The following is a 16,793-nucleotide window of genomic DNA, read 5'->3' on the forward strand; positions in this document are numbered from 1 at the left end:
AATGTATAAAACAAACATTCAAAAAAAACCCAAATGTTTCTCAGTGTCTATGATTTAAAATTGGTATTGTGGTTTCCATCTTGAAAGTGTTTTTTAAATATATTACTTCACATGAATCTTCACAAGAATCCCACATGTAGGCAAAATGGTATTTCCCCTCCACTCCACAGATCAAGAAACTCCCCACCAGAGATGATGTGACTTTTATGCAAGATCTCAAGCATATTACCCAAACAGAAACCCAGGTATTCTGACTTTAGTTGTAGTGTTCCCTATATTCCACTACTCAAAGTGTGGGCCACAGGAAAGCAGCCCAGCACCACCTGGGGATGAATCATGTGCATATTAAAGTCTGAGGCACCCTGCTCTGTAAGGGATTACGGTGCTCTCCATGGTAATAACTCTATCTCTGGATTTGGAGTCAAAAAATTTTCTTACCTATGCAGCCCTCCTCGTCCACAAAGGCTTTAGATTTTAGCACACGTTTTCGTTTTCTTTTGTTTTCTCCACTTGAGCCCTAAAAGATCATAGGAAGATCAGAGGATACAACATTAAATTGACCAATCAAGCTACAGAGAAAAATAACAAAAGTTTTTTACTCTATAACAATCACCCTCCAATATTCTATGATGATAAAAAGTTAAACAAGTTATCTACAAATTTCCCTTTAGGGGATCAGCCCAACCACAGACAAGTTACACTCATTGATACTTCATTGTGAGAAGAAAAGTAGCATGTTGAGCAAAGAACTGTGTTCATTCAGTCAACAAACTTTTGTTGGGTAGTGCAGGCGTCAAGGTTAAAAAGACCAATAGCACAAGGGCCTTAGTGGAGGAGAGAGACAAAGAAAACAGACCATTGCAATCCATTGTGGTAAGGGCTTTAATGGAAGGCCACAGCAGATACTATGGAAGCACTCAGGGAAGGCCTCTAAACCAGACCAGAGGTCTCCATGGCATCCACCCTTGCCGTGGATACCTGCTAGTTCAATCTTGGCACTGCAACATTACAACTGTCTAATTTAGTATCAAAAGGTATTACTTATACCAACTTCCTTTTCTCTCCACTGGTCTTCCACCCCATTTTCTCTTCAGCTAATGAGGAAATCAGTGCAAAATTTAAATGAGTCTTAACACAATGAATTAAGGAAAACTAATATTCATAAAGGAAAAAAACCACCCATCTTCTCAGTCCTTCATTATCTACACTAACAGAATCAGACAAGAGCCAGATGAAGATCATTGAAAATTGTATTTCCCCATTTGCAGCCCTTTTCTTGAAGAGCAACAAATCTGCATAAGTTGTTTGTTCTACTCTGTCTTTCACACACTCTGCTGCAAGACTTCACTTTGCACAATGCCAACAGGAGTTGGGTGGCACAGCTGCCCTAAAGCTGGAGGGAATGAAAAACAAAAGAGCTCCCAGGATTGACTTTGGCCACATTCCTGAGATGACACCTTATGGCTGAACTCCCTCTTCAGGTGAGAAGAGAGGGAATGCCCATTCTGCACTACCTAGAGGAGAGCAGGACGAGACAGGAGCCGGCTACTGACATCTGTGAAGTGTACAGCAGCGAACTAACGTAGCAGAGTAGTTTTATCCTTGGGCGATAAAGGACACATCCCAGTAAAGTTGTACCTTGACAGAAGGAGGCTCTGGCTCAGTCTTCGGCACTGGTTCAGGAGATGGAGAAGCAGGAGGAGGTGGGGATGGTGACTCAGCTTCATGAGCCCCAGGAGAGTCTAGTATGACTGAAATAAGGAAACAAGCTTAGATAAGAGAACTACAGCAGTGTCTGGTACAATGCCTTCTCCACTGGCTCTCTAAACTTCCATGTCCAACAAAGGGTATTTTGCAAGCAGTAATTCAAGACAACCAAGGACTCTGCAATTATATAACTATAAATATCTTTAAAATACATATTTTATTAATTTTCATACAAAGAGAATCAAAGAATCAAGAATTATTAGAGCTGGAATATACCTTAGAGATCATCTTAGCTAAGCTTCTACTTTTATAGATAAGTCAAAGTATGAAGTTGTTTTATAAATATCCACTGATCAAAAAAAAAATATATCCACTGATCATCTACCATGTGTCATGTATTTCACTTACATTATTTTACTTTATCCTCACAACAAACCTAAGAGACTAATACTATTATTCATACATTAGAGTTGAGTAAACAGAGGTTCAGAGAGGTTAGTTAACTTGTCAGGGGCACAGAGCTTGCAGCTGAGGCAGGAAGTTTTAGACCCCAGTCAGTCTGATTCCATAGCCTTACTATTCCAACTATCCCACGCTACCTTACCACTCAGGGCCAGACATTTTCTCTTAAGATCAAGTAAGTGGAGATAATCCTCAGATTATATCAAATGTGAGTACCTTTCATCTGAAGAGCTACAAATCCATTACAAATATATTTAAAATACACTGACGCATCCACATTCCTTATGCTTATGTCACTAAAATTATATTGAGGGAGAATGCTTGACTAAGGCAGACAGACATAGATTCTAGCATATGAATGTGGGCAAGTTGTAAAAAAATCTCTTTGAACTTCAGTTGTATAAAACAGAAATAATAGTTAACAGTGATTTTGTGACTGTGGTCTGAGGATTATTTGCCATCACTTGAGATGTATGTTAGACTGAAATTTTCCAGCTGATATTAAGAGCATAAACTGGGGAGTGGGGAAATCATCTCTGACACAATGATCACAATTGCAGCTCTAACAACTAGGACTTGCTTGTTAATATGTGTTTGGGAACTACTTCTCACTTGCCTCACTGATGAGGCTTATTTTGCTACACTGAGATTAGCAGGAAAGAATATTTTAAGGAGAGAAATATTCCTATGGAAGTGGTACCACCTGAAACGACAGTACCACCACAGGGATCCCATCATTTCTGAATAGTTCCAGAAATAGTATAAGGTCCATAAGAGAGGAAGTGAAAATCCTCAGCTGACCTATTGCTTAATTACCACAAAGAAATTGCTGGTCAAGGAACTGGGTAAGCTGCTTAGCCTCACCTGCTCCCTGAATCTCCTGGCTGTATTCAAATTCTTAGCACAAGTCTTGGATCTGAAATTCTCCCAACCGATTAGGTCAGTGTTAAAAATTATGACAGTGGAGGGTTCAAGGCCAAATGACCTAAAGAGGTGAAGCAGAACAATAGCCAGAAAGAAACAATTATACACTTCAAGTATGAAATGGGCCCCAAAACTTTATAAGCTCTAGGAAATAAAAACATAAAAGGAAAGTGGTCCAGCTATTAACCAGCTCTGGGAGGCTGGAACATGATGGGAGCTCAAGGAAGCAAAAGTCCAGTCAAACCACAGAACCAAGCACACGTTTTTCTGAAGGTATAGCTATTAAGAAAGCTGTGTCACAATGTGTTACAGTGGTGGGAGTGAAGTTTATGTGGTGAGGATGCCAAAAAAAAGGAATTTTGAGTACTCTCAGTAATAAGTTTAAGAGTTCTTACTCAATTTCCAGTTCTGTAACAACTTGACTTAACCAAGGAAAACACAATCCCAGTGGCACCCTCTAAGACCCCTCTCACTGCACTGTATGGACTGTTTATCTACACTTCACCTTCAGACTCTAAGGTCCACACAGGCAGAGGCACCATGATTTCCCTAGCACTGAATATACAGTAACAATTTCTTTTAAATAAAGGAAAAGAATCATTTTCTGAACTAAATTTGGGATGATGGGCTTCTAGGTCAAGGAAGATTCAGCATATACCTCCTTCTCCCTTCCACACACCCCCAAAGAGAAACATTATAACGATAATAAAGGAAAGAAATGTTGTAACCCTCTCATAATGGGGAAGAGAACACCAGAGGAGCCAAGAGCTCTTAATGAATAAGAAATTTCAACAAATCCCTGGAAGATGGAAGGCAGATGGGAAAAAGTTGACAAGGGAAGCATCAGTCAATTAGGTGAGTCTGATAGGAGAGGTTACTACATATTATAAAACTTGTATTTTATCTGATTTTTGAAATTGTGTACATGTATTACTTTGTTTAAAAAAATTTTTTTAAACAAAATATTTTAAGAAAGGAAGGACAGGGAAAACAACTAGAATTTTCTGGACTTTACAAACATTAATCATTCATTTTCATAATAACCCTACAAAATCACTATTACTATTTCTGTTTTATATTGATACAACTGAGGTTCAAAGAGACTTTTTTAAAACTTGCCCACATTCATATGCTAGAATCCATGTCTGTCTACCTTAGTCTTTATTACCAAGCCAAGCATTCTCCCTCAATATATTTTTAGTGACATAAGCATAAGGAATGAGAAACCTCACTCACCCCAGGAAAGCAACCTTTGTTGGGGCAGCATAAGAGCTGTGGTAAAACTAATTGCAGGGATCCAGTAATGTAACCACTGTTTATCAGAGAGTTTTCTGGAAGAGATGGGTAACTAGGATTCCTGAAAATCATTCATAGCTTCCTTTAACCTTTAAAAAAGGGGCGGTGGGTCATTTGCTTAACATTCTCTATAAGCAATTTGCAAGGACTGAAAATGGTAGCAAGGACTGAAACATACCATTTAAAACTTTTTCCTAGCAATATAGATAGTACTCTTAATGTTGTTTCTCTCTGGGTCTGGCCTTTTCTTGCTTTACAAAGGGAGTATGTACAATAGAACTGCTAAAGGTGCTTATGACTCTGCCAGGGAGAAAGATAAAGGAACAGTCCCTTGGGTAGAGAGTTAAGGATATGAAGTTGACGGGAATTTTCTGAGAGAAGGTACTTTCAAGTGTGTTTATTACCACACTTAAACGCTTACTGAATTTCAATAGGAAAAGTGGGGTGAATAATAAGAAAACTGACTCTATGTTAAGCACTCTCCCGGCACTTTTGACGCAGCATCTTATTTAATGTTCATAAAAGGCCGGCACAGTTTGTGATAACATCCCTATATGAGAGACGAGAAAACAGGAATTGATTAAGTTAAGTAATCTGCCTAAAGTCACATGGTCAGTGGTAAAGGTTAAGATTTAAACCCAGGTCTGTCTAACTGCAAAGTCTCTGCCATTTCCTCCACTCCCGCTGCTCATGTACTAACTTCCAGCTGAAGACAGCATATTGAACTAATAGTGTAACAGAAATAAAACAATAATAGGTTAGAGACTGTATGAATGTTTAAAATGAAATCCCACTGGCTTTGAGACAAAGAAGAAATTTAGGAATAAAATGGCAAAGGTTTATAAATTTAGTCAGATGCCAAAAATTATCTTTGCCAGAAAAAAAAATCTGAGAGCCTCTGCTTTATATCATCTGCTATTATAGGTTGTCCACCTCTTTCACATTTCTTCTCCCTTCCAAACTAAATAACCCCACTCATATTTCTAATCACTTAAGGGTATTATTTTTGTGAGCTAAGGATCAGAACTACAGAGAATATTTCAGAAGTATGTAAAGAGTGTTCAATCAACCACAGTAATTCCTTGACTTAGAGCTGACTCCTTCACTAATACTAGAGTATCTAGTTTACTTTTTTAATGTACATTAGGATGATGGCTTCAAAGACTTTTTTAGAATCTTCTTCAAGTTCTTTTCCTGGTTGGAATTTAGGGAAAACTGTTCCAATTAGCACACATTCCTAAGTTACTTGCTAAGTTATTCTCCTGTGTGTCTGCATAGATTTGCCTCTATTTCCTTCAACTCTTAACCAGTCAGAATGTTCCTTGATGGTTGTTTCATCACACACTTGGGAATCTTCCTTTCTGTAGTCTTGGTTAAAGCATTTTGATAAATGACATGGAATGAGTATATAGCAACTGCTCCACTGGGATGGTCACAATACCCTATCCCTATCCATTCCACAGTCAATGGAAACCCTAAATCCATGGAAGAGTCAAAGATGTACCTCTGCCATAGACATATTCAACTTTCTTGTACAATTTCTTATGTATATTCATTTCTTTTGCATTACTGTCACCTGTATATATAATTTGTTTTTTCATTCACTTGAGCTAATATCCCCCCACTTTTGGGGAGCCTCTGTTACCATTTTTAGTGCTTCTTAGTTTCTGGTAAAAGTAGAATCTAACAAGTTTAGCTTTGTCCTTCAACAGCATAGCAGGTTCCTTTTTTTGCATTCATTTTTCTTTAATCTCTTTTTAGTGTCAGTTTGTTTGCTCTTGTCTACCTTTATATGATGCTGAATCCCTTTGGACGATAGTTCCCCTGGCCATTACCAAAAATGTTTTATACTCATTAGGCCATGAATTCATGGAGAATCAATCACAGCAGCTCAAGCTTTTCACCACTGGTTCTCAAGCCAGGCTTTTCAGGATCAAAGTAATCTGGCATATCAGTCAAACCCAGGTATTGTTCTCTTTGGTCTCCTCCTTTTTCTGTACACTTTCATTTACACATTTTGGGAAGGATAATTGAACTGGCTCTTAGAATAATTGATATTCTTTTAAAAGGCACTTAATTTTTCAGGCAAGACTCTTGCCCTTATTCTGTTCGCTTATTGTACAACAGTGTCTACAACTTAAAACTGGAAGGGTTCACAGTGTCATTCCCTCTCCACAATGACCATACAGATTCTTCATCTTAGCATGGTTTTACTTATGTGGTACAAAACACCACCAATACCCCGATGCCTACAATATCACCCATTTTATAAGATTCACATGAAGGTACCCAAAGGAAGAGCTCCATTTTATTTTTTAAAAAAGAAAACGTCCTTGTTAATAAATAATAATCCTTATTCTCTTTCCCTTTGTGTTTGCTACTTTGACAAATTACCATAAGATTATGGTTCTTGTCAAAAGGTTAAAGTAGCTTTTAAACAGAAATAGGTACACTGTGTCTCTCAGTGCTAGGATTACTATTGTCACTGTGACCCATAATAAGTAAATTTTTAGCTCCTTGAGCCTAAAATCATCATAATAAGAACTGACCCTTCTGTGGACCAAATGTTTGTGTTCCCTCAAAATTTATATATTGAAGCCCTAATCCCCAATATGATAGAAGTAGGAGGCGGACCTTTGGGAGATAATTAAGTCTCGAGGATAGGGCCCTCATGAATGAGATTAGAGACACAAGAAAGATGATTTCTCTCTTTGCCACGGAGGATACAGCAAGAAGGTGTCTGTCTACAAATGAGGAAGAGAGCTCTCACCAGGAACTGAATCAGCAGACACCTTGATTTTGGTCTTCTTAGCCTTCAGAACTGAGAGGAATAAATTCCTGTTGTTTAAGCCTCTCAGTCCATGGTATTTTTTGTTATAGCATCCCAAACTGACTGAGACAATCCCACTAGCCAAAAATTAAAATTTTAAAAATTAGCAATGCCCACCTTCATCTTCACTGCTATCAGACTCAGGAAGTTTGATTCTTCTCCTCTTTTTCTTCATGTTTTCAGTTTCTTTTGTCTCATCGTCAGATACCTCCACTTGCTTCCTCCTGTTGCCATTCGGGAATAATTTAAGCATGTTACACAAAATAAAAATATAAGTATTCATGTGTTACTGTCAGCCTTGCTTCATAACTCATGATCTTAATTCCAGAGGGTAGAAAGTAAGAGTCGTTATAGACCCATAAGGATACTCTGCTAACTGACCACAGCTAGGTCACTTCATGGGGTAACCAGAATAAAAACTTTCTCTAGCTCTCTAAAGACCACTGTAAGCTACTTACCAAGTTATTGAAAAATTTTCCAAATTCCTTCTTACTTCCCCTACTGGCCTTTCAATCATTCAACAAGCATTAAATAAGCAGCTAGTACCTACATAAAGACTTTTTGCTAAATGCTCAGATGCAAAGATCAAGAAAATACCGTTGTTCTAAAGAAGCTCTGGCAGGAAAAATGGGCATAAATACCACTAACTATAAAATACAATGTGATAAATTTTACTGGACAAATAACCTAGATCCATCTTGACATTATTTAGCTCCTCTGTCTGGATACTCCACCACACTATTCATTCAATCAACAATAATTTATCAAGGGCCTAGTGTGTGTTATAGATACAAATAAGTACAAGACATAGTTTTTACCTTCAATCTTATTTCTTATGTAACTAAATATCAACTTATTTTTCTACCTTAAGCTAGAAAAATAACAAATTAAACCCAAAATAAGTAGAAGGAAATAATAAAGAGCAGAAATCAATGAAATAGAAAATGTTAAAAGATAAAAGTTATTTTTCAAGAAAAGATTAATAAAAATAGTAAGACTTTTACAAGACTGATAATGAGAAAAGTATACATTACCAATGTTAGGAATGAATGAAGAAATCTATAGTGATACCTACAGATTCCATAGATACTCAAAGAATAAGGCTATATATATTATAAACATTTTTATGCCAATAAACTCAACAACTCAGATGAAATTCCTTTAAAAACACATTCAAAATTGACCCCAAAAGAATAAGAATATTTGAATAGCTCTATTTAAAGAAATCAAATTCATAATAAAAATTTTCCCACAAAGTAAACTCCAAGCCTGGGTCCACTGGTGAATTTTATCAAACTTTTATGAAAGAAACAATACATACCTTACACAAACTCTTTTGGAAAACAGAGGAGGAGGAAACTCCTCTCAACTGATTGTATGAAATGGGCATAACTTTGATACTGAAATCTGACAAAGACATTACCAGCCAAGAAATTAACTGATTATAGCCCCCATAAATATAGATGCAAAGAATTCTTAACATAACATTAACAAATCGAATCTAGCAATATATAAAAAGGATAATACATCATGACCAAGTGGGGTTTATCTCAAGAATGCAAGGCTGGTTTAACATTTGAAAACCAGTCAGTGTAATCCACCACATGAACAGAAACACCATACGATCGCCTCAATAAATGCAGAAAAAGTATCTGTCAAAATTCAACACCCATTCATAAAACATTTCAGCAAACTAGGAATAGAAAAGACTTCCTGAATCTGGTAAAGGGCATCTACGAAAAACATACAGTTAATGTCCTACTTGGTGGTGAAATCCTGAATGCATTCCTGGCAATAACCATCAACAGCGAGTGTCGTACCCATCGTTAGAAACATTTTAATCCATCCCTATCACATGTTCCTAGGAGGTGAGGCCCACTGGACAGAGAGCTCTGACTCTCTGAAACGTCAGCATTTTGTTGATGTTTTCTAATAGCGTAGCCCCAATCTTGCCACAAAAGTCAAGTATGTCTAGGCCTATCAGTGCTGACAGTGTCCTTTAGAATTTCTTTCAACAGACTAGCTCCTACCAACTATGAGGTAGTGTCTCAAATTCCTGGATTCATTTTTAACAGCTTGCGTGCTTTTTATTTTCTTTTCTAATTACATTTTACCACTTGAAAAATAAACTCATTGATATAAAAAGAAAACAAAGAACTTTTTCTCTTAAATTTCACTGGAAACAGTAACCCCTCATTTGGCAATCTGAGGTGAAAAACAGACACAGAGACATACAATCAGGCACACTTATGCCATGTCCACAAATATAAAATGAAGTAAAGGAGAAGACAATCAATTTAAACGCAATGGGGCCCAAAAAACTGGCTTTGGGCCCTAAATCATCTGAACTGGCTGATTCAAGTTCTGCTTCACTAGACAAGCTATGGAGCTTCTCTCTTCATTTTGGTTATGCAGCTGTATCCCTAAGGCTATCCCTAGTAGGATTTAGTGCTCAGCTGAAAACTCCCTGCTTGTCAATAAGCCCAAAAAGACCTTCTCACCCCCAGCAAAGACACTCTTCCCCCACAAGTAACAAAATTTTCCTACCTTTTTTTTTCCTTCTGCTGCATCTTAACAGGCTCTGTTTTTTTGCTAGATTTCTTCAGGCCCACAGGGGCTGCCAGCTTTGGTTCAGTGACAGACAGTGGAGGTTGCTCCACTTTTTTTTCTTCTTTCGCTGCTTGTTCTGAATCCAAATTGACTTTAATTTTATCTGTAAATAAAGTATAGCAGACGACATATAACCCCATCGTGCAATATTAATCTATCATTCCTTTGACAGTTTACTAGGTGCCAGGTAATATATTAGGCACAGGGGCTAAAGGGATAAAAAACAGTCCCTGTCCTAACAGAGCTCATGGTCTACTCAGAGAACATTTCTCCTTTCCAACTACCACTCTAGCTATAACTGTTTTCATTTCTGCCTCCTGCTAATCCCTCATTATATCACAGCCCCCAAGCCAAATGATAGTAAACGTAGCACTTAGAAAAAAATGAATACAACTTTATGAAGTACCAACATTCTCATTTGTTAGATGAGGAAATTAAGAGTCAGAGCGATTAAAAGATGTTTCCCAAGAGTGTGCAGCTTATGAATTCTGAAAACAGAAAAGCATCTCCTTTGTATATGCAAAAAAATATGAAACACCTTTTTAAGCAAAGAATGATAACAGATGATGACTTTTTAATTTTGTCACCAATAATTTTTTGAAATATATAAAGCATTAAGGTTTTTGTTACTGAAACAGAATTCATATCATAAAATTTACCCTTTTCAAGTATACAATTCAGTGGTTTTTAATTGCAACAACACCACCACCCAATTTTAGAACATTTCATCACCCCTAAAAGAAACCCTGTACCCATTAGCCATCACTCTCCAACCCATCCCTTAACAACCACTAATATACTTTCTGTCTCTATAGATTTGCCTATTCTGAACATTTTGTGTAAATGAAATCATATAACATGTGGCCTTCTGTGTTTGGCTTCATTTATTTTGCATAACATTTCAAGGTTCATCCATGTTGTAGCATGTATCAGTATTTCATTCCTTTTCATGGCTGAAAAATATTCCATCATATGGATATATTACATATCATTTAACCATTCATCACATGATAGACCTTCTTGGTTATTATGAATAATGCTGCTATGAACATTTGTACAAGTTTTTGTGTGAACACACAGTTTTAATTCACTTGAGTAGATACCTAGGAGTGGAAGTGCTGGGTAAATATGTTTAATTTTTTGAAGCACTGCCACACTGTTTTCAAAGTGAGCACATCATTTTACATTCCCTACAGCAATGTATGAGGGTTCAATTTCTCCACATTCTTGCTAACACTTGTTATTGTCTGGCATCTAGTTTTAAATGGTTCAAATACCAACAATCAACTCTTCATCCAGCTCTAAAGCTTCATTTTCATTGCAGTGATCTTGTCATGTGTCAAATACAATAAAAACATTCATAATTTTACTCTAAACATTAAGCCTTGAAAAAAACATCTGTTAAATAAATCAGCTTTGTAAGCCATTCTTTTAATTAAGTGAATATTTCATTCCTTTATTTTATCCACGTTTCCCCCCTCCCTCTATTACATTCTATCATAATATCCTGTTACTCTCTGCCTAGCTATTACAATCATTAAGTATTTTATTTTTTCTGTATTTATTTGTCTTTCTATTCCAGTAGAATATAAGGGCCATGAGGACATTTTCTGCATTGTATCACTAGTGCATAATAGTGCCAAGCATGTAGTAGGTGCTCAATAAATATCTGCTAAATAAACACATGAATAAATAAATGTATACTTCTGTTTGACTTTTACAATTTGCAGTCATGTTTTATGTATTTTAGAAATAATAGTAATTTTTAAATTCACTGGCTTTTAAGGTTACAAACATATTAAAAACAACAACAACAAATAAACATGTGGGCCCCATCAAAGTTGCCAAGAAACCACACAATCTGATTGGGTATAGTGGACTAGCACCAGGCGTGCAGGCCAGTGACATTAGCATGACATATTTTCACAGAAGTAGGGAGCCCTCCTTATGCACTGTGCCTGCAGTAATACAATCATGCCTCCCAATAACCTGAAAGTAGCAAATTTTCAATATTTTTTCAGAACATAAAGATGTTCTCTGATAGCATTTTTTTTTTTTTTGTGCAAGCCAATTTTTTTTTAAATTTATTTATTTATTTATTTATGGCTGTGTGGGTCTTCGTTTCTGTGCGAGGGCTTTCTCTAGTTGTGGCAAGTGGGGGCCACTCTTCATCGCAGCGCACAGGCCTCTCACTATCACGGCCTGTCTTGTTGCGGAGCACAGGCTCCAGACGCGCAGGCTCAGTAGTTGTGGCTCACGGGCCCAGTTGCTCCGTGGCATGTGCGATCTTCCCAGACCAGGGCTCGAACCCGTGTCCCCTGCATTGGCAGGCAGATTCTCAACCACTGCGCCACCAGGGAAGCCCTCTGATAGCTTTTATGGCAAATAAAAAAAACTATTACCCCAATCTGTCCCCTAACTACCATTTTGACCATCACAGAAAAGCAGATTTCTGACTAATTTTACTTGCATAAGCATGTAACAAAACTGCTTCCCACAAAATCTTTGTAGAGTGCTATGCTCCAAGAAGTGTGCCATAATTATCCTGCAACTCCTGCATTGTTCCTGGTATTCTGGCCACATACCCCCAGGGGATGTGTACTTGATATGAGAAGTACAAAAATATGTAGTTATTGGTTCTTTCTATATGAAAAAATCCTCTCTCTCTCTCTCTCTATATATATATATTTTACATCTTTATTGGAGTATAATTACTTTACAATGGTTAAATATATTTTTTTAAATAAAGGAGATTTGCTTTCTCAAAAAGTAAATATTTATAAATGGCCATTATAAATAAACTTCTCTTTTATTTTAAACACCCATTTTCAAGAACACTATAAAACAAATATTTAATTCTCTTTTCAAGGCAGGAAGTAAAAACAGAAATAAGTAAACTACCCTCCAGGATATCTCGACTGAACCCAGCTCACCCATAAAATCTATTGTTCCAGTTGGTTATATTCATCAACATATAGATCTGTATACTACAAGTTTATGTTAGGATGCGGGAATGCCACATGGGAGTGTGTTAGATAGGTTAAAAACTGGACAAGGTGGCTTTCACCTCAGATATAATGTTATTATATTAACATTCATATATTAGTCAAAGGAAGGTAAGAACATGCTTACTCATAGCAGCTTTTCCAAAAAAATTGCTTATCGCATTCCCTTTCCCTGGTGGCTTGTTGCCTACCGAAGATGCCTAAAAGCATAGAAAAACAAAACACACATGATTTTTTTTTCTAATGTTTAGGCTGCTCTTCAAGTAGCAGTCAAAAAATCTCTTCAATAGAAGAGCACACTCTCATGATCATACAGTCTCTATATTATTATGCCAAAACGTGTAGGCACTAGATATAAGAACAAATCCAGACCAGATAGTATTTGGTGTTAATCGCCAAAGCTTAGTTTTCCCTGGTTTTTATAAAATTATTATTCATGAATATGGCTAAACTTATTTAGAGTACATTTAAAAACTACTTAGTTTGACAGAATTAAAACACATCAGAGGCAACATGGTACAAAATGGGGAAAAACCTCCAAAACGTTACATTTGTAATCATCCTAAGTGGAATGCTAAATGCTGATTCCACCACGTAATAGCAATATGACATCCAAATTACTTAACAAGATAATGATAATGTCTCCCTCACAGAAGCGATAAGAGGATTTAAGCAAAGACCAAACTATTGGCACTCAGTAGGAGTCCTATAATTGTCAGTGCTTTCCCTCTCCCTCTCCTCTCCTTTCCCAAAGTGGAAGCTTTAAAATGACAATAATGGTAATAATAATAATGGCAATAATTATGCTTTTCTAGATTATTTTTAATAGTATGAGACTTTTCTTAAGTCAACGCACTTAAGTTAGTTGAGATGACTGAACAATAAAAAACTAAGGAAAGGGATGAAAGAAAAAAACAAGAAAAATTCATTAAATAGAATGAGAATGTTAAATACACTGGCAAAGCCCAAAATATAGATGTTCCCAAATAACATACTGCTAATATACAATTCTTTGCATTATTTCAACTGGGTCTCACAATAAGCTTATGATGTGTACAGGGCAGGCATTACATTTTACAGGAGAATCTGAGGCTTGGTGAGAAGCATTATCAAAAGAAAAAGGACTACTTCAGGTGAGAGTATCAAGAACTAAAGGATTTACAATAAAGCAGAAAAAACAGAACTAAATATCAGAACCTTAAATAATTAAACTACTACCACTGGAATTATTAAATGCTTTTCTAGTTACCCATTCTGAGCTGTAAAAGCATATTTTTAAAGAAGACTTACATTCGTTACTTCTTTAGCCTCTGTTTTGGTTTCCTTGTTGGCATCTTGGGTTTTAGAAGCAGCTTTAGAAGCAAACATGCCCATGATGCCTTTGGGCTGCTGGGAACTCTGTTTGGGGATAGGTGGGCCATGACCATTGGTGGTCAACTCATTACTAGCTTGTGGCTCAGGTGATACCGGAAGATCTGACTGCTCAAACTTTTCAAAAGATGAGGATTCAGCAGGAGCTCTAGGGACGGCAGCTGCACACTGGATGGCACTAAACCTGAGGACAGAAATGTTACATTAAATTAATTGATGTCAACATCAAACCTTATTTTTAAACTCTTGTTTCTTCCCCACAATACTTTCTAACCCTAATACTATAAAATTAGAAAATTTTAGAACTAGAATGCATTTTAGAAATTAGTTTGTGCAACAAGTACTGGAGAGGAGTGAGTGAATTATACATCTCGTTAGTAATAAAACTAAGATTGGAAGGTGTCTTCTACCAAGCCATATGGGTATTCTTGCTTTTTTGATAAAAGCATCCTAATTCAAAATAGTAAGAATACACCAAACAATAATAAAACATTAGTAATTTCACCATCTTTGGTAAACCAAATGGTTATCTCTTGTTTTTAAAGACCTTCAACATATAGGGCTAGCAATACCATAAATACTGACTGAATCAAAATTAAGAGCTTTAAATATTAACAAATTTCCTGGCAACTCTCCTGGCCAGAATGGATCATGCTTTAAAACATGGAATAAGCTGGGAACAGAGCCACTGGCTTCTATAACCTGTGGTCCTTTAAAGTCACTTATTTAATAATTTATAATAATCCCAACTAATAGCACCAGACAAGTATGCCCATAGCTAAGTGAAGAAATTTGGAACAATTTGCATGACGTATTAAAGGGAACATTCATCTCTTCTTCTCTAATGATTGTAGATGCGCCTGTTTCACAAAAATCCATGATGTAATGTCCTACATTGTGAATGGGTAACTGATCCAGCCTTGTCAAACAGTTGTACTTAAAGCAAAGTTTTCCAACGTTTCCTAACAAAGAAGAATATTTTATTTCCCTCAGTCTTTTGCTTATTGAGGGTAGGTAAGAGCTCCTTGAAGGTAAGTATATTATTCACCTTTTGTATTTCAGGCACCCAGTACAAGACCTGGCACAGGGAAATACAGGTTGAAAGAAAGATTATTTAAGTCACTGAAAGTGAGGCTTCTGGCTTCTCTCCTTTCTTTAGTGTATCATCTCAACTTGGGGTGGGAGAAGATGGAGGTTAAGAAACTATGTGGTGATAGCAATTATCTTACAGATCAACCAGGCACAACTCTGAGATTAACTGGCCTAAGATAAAAAATCCCTGATAATATCACTTAATTTCTGAAGTAACTTTAGGCTGAACAGCCCTGAGCTAGAGTCCACAGCTCCAAAAACCTTCCACTGATTTATTACAGTCCACATAGAAAACTCCACATTAACACAAATATTTTGTGCATCAGAGTTAAGAACAGACGGAAATCATTTCCTTTCACTCACCACTCTTCCTCTCTGGCCCTGCAGTGCTTCCATGTACAGGGAAACAGAGCAATGTTTTATTTCATTGTCAACATCTAAAGTTGGCCCCGAGACAACTCTTTCTCCATTTGGTCTACATTCCACACCTTAGGGTCAGGACCAGGAATTGGCAATGAGGAAGAGACCAGGTTAGGCTGGGAACATGTCCGAAGAGAGAAGAATCTGCTCAATCTAAAATTTCAACTTTCTTCCTGTCACAACACTTCTTAAAACATATGAAACAATGTGTCAGATCTCAGTTGGCCCATGATTCTCAGGACCAAATACAAACTTCTTTACTGGAGATAAATTCCTCACATTTCTACTGAGGATACTTTAAATATTTAAGTAAAGTTTCATTAAAGTGCTTCCTACTATCACATTTGTACTTGTCATGTTTATTTTAGCGGTCCCTAGGCAAATTTCATTGTGGACTTTTGAGTCACTTTTATTCTTGTTTGCTTACTTACTAGATACAACAGAATTGATTTTTAGAGTTTGACATACCACTAGATTTTAATACAGATTATTTTTGAAATCTAATAATACAACTTACATAAACATATCTGGGTGTTAATGTTTTCTTATAATCCTTCCCTAAAAGACACCAGACATAAATTACTCTTTAGCTGTATATTCATTATTTATCTAATAAATATTTGTGTGTCTATCATACTCAAGGTTTTGAGCTGAAGGAAAAAAAAGAACCAATGTCTACCATTAATTCACTCAACAATTATTTACTTTATGCTTACCATTTGCCAGGCACCATTTTGGGTATACAGTGGTTAACAAAATAGACATGATCCCTATGCTCATGGAACTTACAGAAATTATTTTTGGCAATCCTATACCTATTTCTCCTCAAGGACCCAACTTTATCAGTTATCCCATCCCCCCCCGAGTATCTTCAACCATTTCTTCTTTTTATAGCTCTTTCCTAATAATATAAGTTCAAGGTATTCTCAACTTTAAAAATGTATAGGGCTTCCCTGGTGGCGCAGTGGTTGGGAGTCCGCCTGCCGATGCAGGGGACACGGGTTCGTGCCCTGGTCCGGGAGGATCCCACACGCCACGGAGCGGCTGGGTCCGTGAGCCATGGCCGCTGAGCCTGT

General features: G+C 36.8%; 1 protein-coding gene across 2 annotated transcripts in view; it reads right to left on the minus strand.

Annotated features, from left to right (window-relative positions):
- The window catches only part of POLD3 (DNA polymerase delta 3, accessory subunit), a 41,515-nt gene that overhangs the window by 6,301 nt on the left and 18,421 nt on the right, over window positions 1-16,793 (minus strand). For both annotated transcript variants that reach the window (XR_009520279.1, XM_060017263.1), the window contains exons 6-11: window positions 14,125-14,389; window positions 12,962-13,034; window positions 9,767-9,932; window positions 7,337-7,443; window positions 1,639-1,751; window positions 439-517 (exon numbers count right to left, since the gene is read on the minus strand). Coding sequence is in view for 1 of the 2 variants with exons in the window: in XM_060017263.1 (XP_059873246.1) it covers window positions 439-517; window positions 1,639-1,751; window positions 7,337-7,443; window positions 9,767-9,932; window positions 12,962-13,034; window positions 14,125-14,389 (803 nt within the window). In the remaining variant the exon portion in view is untranslated. The remainder of the gene's footprint in view (window positions 1-438; window positions 518-1,638; window positions 1,752-7,336; window positions 7,444-9,766; window positions 9,933-12,961; window positions 13,035-14,124; window positions 14,390-16,793) is intronic.

This window comes from Delphinus delphis, chromosome 8 (genome assembly GCF_949987515.2).
Source record: "Delphinus delphis chromosome 8, mDelDel1.2, whole genome shotgun sequence".
Taxonomy (NCBI): Eukaryota; Metazoa; Chordata; class Mammalia; order Artiodactyla; family Delphinidae; genus Delphinus; species Delphinus delphis.